Source organism: Coccinella septempunctata, chromosome 7, assembly GCF_907165205.1.
Source record: "Coccinella septempunctata chromosome 7, icCocSept1.1, whole genome shotgun sequence".
Taxonomy (NCBI): Eukaryota; Metazoa; Arthropoda; class Insecta; order Coleoptera; family Coccinellidae; genus Coccinella; species Coccinella septempunctata.
Window position 1 is genome coordinate 27,220,434 of NC_058195.1, and position 5,529 is coordinate 27,225,962.

At 40.2% G+C, this 5,529-nt stretch overlaps 1 protein-coding gene across 1 annotated transcript; it reads left to right on the forward strand.

The window, feature by feature from the left end:
• The first annotated feature begins 1,153 nt into the window (after nt 1–1,153).
• Nucleotides 1,154–3,370, forward strand: LOC123317684. The gene has a single exon (XM_044904293.1). The coding sequence runs from the start codon at nt 1,154–1,156 to the stop codon at nt 3,368–3,370; it is 2,217 nt and encodes a 738-aa protein (XP_044760228.1).
• Nucleotides 3,371–5,529: the final 2,159 nt, after the last annotated feature.

A 5,529-nucleotide genomic window follows, 5' to 3' on the forward strand; every position in this document is an offset into this window, starting at 1 on the left:
TGAGTGGGGTAGTTTATCGTATTCCTTGTTCAATGTGTGACAAAGTGTATGTGGGTCAAACGTCACAGCAACTGAAACAGAGGATTTCTCAGCATAAGAGCGATACAAAAAACCCGAACAAGATTTGTGCTCTTGCTGACCATGTCAGATTAGAGGATCACGTGATGGGTTACGATTCGGCTGATGTTTTGGAGTGGGAGTTGAACACTAGGAAGAGATGTTTCTTAGAGTCATATCACATTAAGCGCCAGACTAATTCTATGAACTTCAAGAAGGACATAGAGGGCGTTAGCAGTATCTATGCCTATTTGATACACTTCGACTTGTTCAGTGAGAGTGGACTAAGTATTGTGAGGTGAGATCAGGAGACGACTCGAGATGAGGGATTGTTTTCGGTCGGTTCAGTGAGAGTGAAGTTGACCCAGATAAATGTTCATTTCTGACATTTCAGTGAGAGTGAAGTGAAGGAGAAGAACAAGAGGTGAATTGACATAAGCCAATAAATTTATTATGTTCTGTGTTCTAACCGCTTTTCTCTACACTCCTTGTTCGGAAGGCTGTCTGTTTTTACAATAGATATAATTTATGTATGCAATTCATTGCCGTTAGATGTTCTGCCCGTTTTATCGTTGCCCTGGATCAATGTAAACTTTTAAGATCTTTGTATCATCTTTGTAATTCGGTATGTTCAACTTGTTTTTTTCACTCCATGACTGTTGATGATTGTCCCCCTTTTTTTAGAGTCCTGAAGAAGACCCCAATCCGGGTCGAAACGTAGACCTATGAATTAAAGAAGAAATTTCAATAGTTATTTTGATCTTTTTCCTACACCCCTTAACTAAGTGATATTTGTATGAATATTGGGAAATTATCAAACTTATATATCAGCATGGGGTTCTATGCAGAGGTACAACGGTTATATGGAAGAGAGATGACTCACAAATTAAAGACCTGGTCATCCTATAACATCAAGTTAGCATCGGCACGAAATAGAAGAATTTTCCTCCTTGAATGCAAGAGACGAGGAGTTTTTCCCAAACACATGTCTGACAACTTTGGCTGTCTGTATGGCTCGGCGACAGACTCTGTGTCATCCAGGCAAGTGCAGACAATGAAGGAGAAGACACTTCGGTTAGTCCTTCAGTTCGAAATAATGGTTACTGTCACCAAGATAACAAGAATGGAGGCTGACTCGTCCAGACTGTGGCAGAGTTTGAGTGTTTCCTTTCCACAAGAAATGTTGGGTCGTTTTTTGTCCTATCAGAACAGAACGTATGACAGACGGTTTGCCCTGATCAAGGAGAGAAACCTGAGAAAGGTGAGAGCTTTGTCAGAGGATGTTTTAAGTAGAGTTAGACCTCAAGAAAGGTGGGTTAAGAATATTAGTACGACAGATGTTCCATCTGGAGTCCTCGATTTTCTGGCCCTTGGTCCAAAATTCAGTATAGATATCCCTATGAAGCACATTTCGTTACAGAGACTCCTGTCAGATGTCGAATACACTATCAATATAAACGACTCACTTACCGAGGAGGGAAAGAATGTGAAGCGTTCCTTGGCTGCTAACATTGTAACCAATTATATGAAACCCAATAAACAAGTGAAGAACATATTTCAAAGAGAGTTCTTTCATTGCAAGAGGTACCTAAGAGAACATTCTGAATTGCTAGTTTTGAAATCAGACAAGGGTAATGTCACAGTCGTGATGGACAGATCTCAATATATGGAACTATCCAATAACATACTTCTCGACCACAAGTATTATGAGATATTACCCAGAGACCCTACCACAACCATACAAAAAAAGTGCAACTCATTCATCAAGAAGATGGTAACAGATGGCCACATCACACAGAACCAGGGAAAACTCATGTACAACTATAGCTCGGTTCCTGCTAGGTTTTATGGTTTACCTAAAGTGCATAAACCTACGTTATCACTGAGACCCATCATTTCTTCGATCAATACACCCACCTCTAGACTGTCGGTTTTCATGTCTGAAATTCTGTCTAGCTATCTCTCTGCCAACAGGAGCAGCTATTTTGTCGAGGATTCCTTCTCCTTTTCAGAATTCATCGACGGATTCCAGTTACCAGAGGGTTATGTACTCATAAGCCTGGATGTTGTGTCTCTATTTAGTAATATAAGTGTTGAACTGGCTGTCTTAGCAGTGGAGACAAGATGGGAAGCAATTGGTGAGCATACTTCCTTACCAAAAAATGAATTCATCTCAATTGTAAGATTCCTGTTCGCGTCAAATTATTTCACCTTCAATGGGAGAATTTACAAACAAGTTCTTGGATCCCCAATGGGCTCCAATTTTAGCCCGTCTATTGCTGAAGTAGTAATGGACTTCATTGTGGATTGTATCCTCGGTGATATACCTTTCATTATTTCATTCTTAAAGAAGTATGTAGACGACCTGATAGCTGCAGTCCCTGAAGATAAGGTAGCCTTCATTCGTGACAGATTTAATAGACAACATGAGTGTATAAAGTTTACTGTTGAGGAGGAGACTGACATGAGCGTTTCTTTCCTAGACACTAAGGTAATGAGAACACCTCAAAACAGATTAATGCTAGATTGGTATAGGAAACCTAGCAGTTCGGGAAGATATTTGCATTTCTGCTCGAATCATCCCCATAGGCAGAAAGTCAACATGGTTCTAGGTTTAAAAAACCGAATACAGAAGATTGCCCACCCCACCTTGAGACATAACAACCTAAAAATATTGTTCGGTTTGATGCGTGAGAATGGTTACCCTGAGGGATTACTGAAGAGATTAATCTACAACGCCACTCCTTCTGGACAGCCACAGAACGGAGACAGTGGCGCATCCACCAGTAATACACAAATGAGAACAATTTACTCATCCATCCCCTACGTTAGAGGTATGACTCATGCCTTAGTTAACCTCTTAAAAACCCCCAACCTTCATGTTGTCTTAAGATCGGAGTTCAGAATTGATAGATTATACAGTCGTACCAAAGATAGAATAGACGTGGGAAAGATGAGTGGGGTAGTTTATCGTATTCCTTGTTCAATGTGTGACAAAGTGTATGTGGGTCAAACGTCACAGCAACTGAAACAGAGGATTTCTCAGCATAAGAGCGATACAAAAAACCCGAACAAGATTTGTGCTCTTGCTGACCATGTCAGATTAGAGGATCACGTGATGGGTTACGATTCGGCTGATGTTTTGGAGTGGGAGTTGAACACTAGGAAGAGATGTTTCTTAGAGTCATATCACATTAAGCGCCAGACTAATTCTATGAACTTCAAGAAGGACATAGAGGGCGTTAGCAGTATCTATGCCTATTTGATACACTTCGACTTGTTCAGTGAGAGTGGACTAAGTATTGTGAGGTGAGATCAGGAGACGACTCGAGATGAGGGATTGTTTTCGGTCGGTTCAGTGAGAGTGAAGTTGACCCAGATAAATGTTCATTTCTGACATTTCAGTGAGAGTGAAGTGAAGGAGAAGAACAAGAGGTGAATTGACATAAGCCAATAAATTTATTATGTTCTGTGTTCTAACCGCTTTTCTCTACACTCCTTGTTCGGAAGGCTGTCTGTTTTTACAATAGATATAATTTATGTATGCAATTCATTGCCGTTAGATGTTCTGCCCGTTTTATCGTTGCCCTGGATCAATGTAAACTTTTAAGATCTTTGTATCATCTTTGTAATTCGGTATGTTCAACTTGTTTTTTTCACTCCATGACTGTTGATGATTGTCCCCCTTTTTTTAGAGTCCTGAAGAAGACCCCAATCCGGGTCGAAACGTAGACCTATGAATTAAAGAAGAAATTTCAATAGTTATTTTGATCTTTTTCCTACACCCCTTAACTAAGTGATATTTGTATGAATATTGGGAAATTATCAAACTTATATATCAGCATGGGGTTCTATGCAGAGGTACAACGGTTATATGGAAGAGAGATGACTCACAAATTAAAGACCTGGTCATCCTATAACATCAAGTTAGCATCGGCACGAAATAGAAGAATTTTCCTCCTTGAATGCAAGAGACGAGGAGTTTTTCCCAAACACATGTCTGACAACTTTGGCTGTCTGTATGGCTCGGCGACAGACTCTGTGTCATCCAGGCAAGTGCAGACAATGAAGGAGAAGACACTTCGGTTAGTCCTTCAGTTCGAAATAATGGTTACTGTCACCAAGATAACAAGAATGGAGGCTGACTCGTCCAGACTGTGGCAGAGTTTGAGTGTTTCCTTTCCACAAGAAATGTTGGGTCGTTTTTTGTCCTATCAGAACAGAACGTATGACAGACGGTTTGCCCTGATCAAGGAGAGAAACCTGAGAAAGGTGAGAGCTTTGTCAGAGGATGTTTTAAGTAGAGTTAGACCTCAAGAAAGGTGGGTTAAGAATATTAGTACGACAGATGTTCCATCTGGAGTCCTCGATTTTCTGGCCCTTGGTCCAAAATTCAGTATAGATATCCCTATGAAGCACATTTCGTTACAGAGACTCCTGTCAGATGTCGAATACACTATCAATATAAACGACTCACTTACCGAGGAGGGAAAGAATGTGAAGCGTTCCTTGGCTGCTAACATTGTAACCAATTATATGAAACCCAATAAACAAGTGAAGAACATATTTCAAAGAGAGTTCTTTCATTGCAAGAGGTACCTAAGAGAACATTCTGAATTGCTAGTTTTGAAATCAGACAAGGGTAATGTCACAGTCGTGATGGACAGATCTCAATATATGGAACTATCCAATAACATACTTCTCGACCACAAGTATTATGAGATATTACCCAGAGACCCTACCACAACCATACAAAAAAAGTGCAACTCATTCATCAAGAAGATGGTAACAGATGGCCACATCACACAGAACCAGGGAAAACTCATGTACAACTATAGCTCGGTTCCTGCTAGGTTTTATGGTTTACCTAAAGTGCATAAACCTACGTTATCACTGAGACCCATCATTTCTTCGATCAATACACCCACCTCTAGACTGTCGGTTTTCATGTCTGAAATTCTGTCTAGCTATCTCTCTGCCAACAGGAGCAGCTATTTTGTCGAGGATTCCTTCTCCTTTTCAGAATTCATCGACGGATTCCAGTTACCAGAGGGTTATGTACTCATAAGCCTGGATGTTGTGTCTCTATTTAGTAATATAAGTGTTGAACTGGCTGTCTTAGCAGTGGAGACAAGATGGGAAGCAATTGGTGAGCATACTTCCTTACCAAAAAATGAATTCATCTCAATTGTAAGATTCCTGTTCGCGTCAAATTATTTCACCTTCAATGGGAGAATTTACAAACAAGTTCTTGGATCCCCAATGGGCTCCAATTTTAGCCCGTCTATTGCTGAAGTAGTAATGGACTTCATTGTGGATTGTATCCTCGGTGATATACCTTTCATTATTTCATTCTTAAAGAAGTATGTAGACGACCTGATAGCTGCAGTCCCTGAAGATAAGGTAGCCTTCATTCGTGACAGATTTAATAGACAACATGAGTGTATAAAGTTTACTGTTGAGGAGGAGACT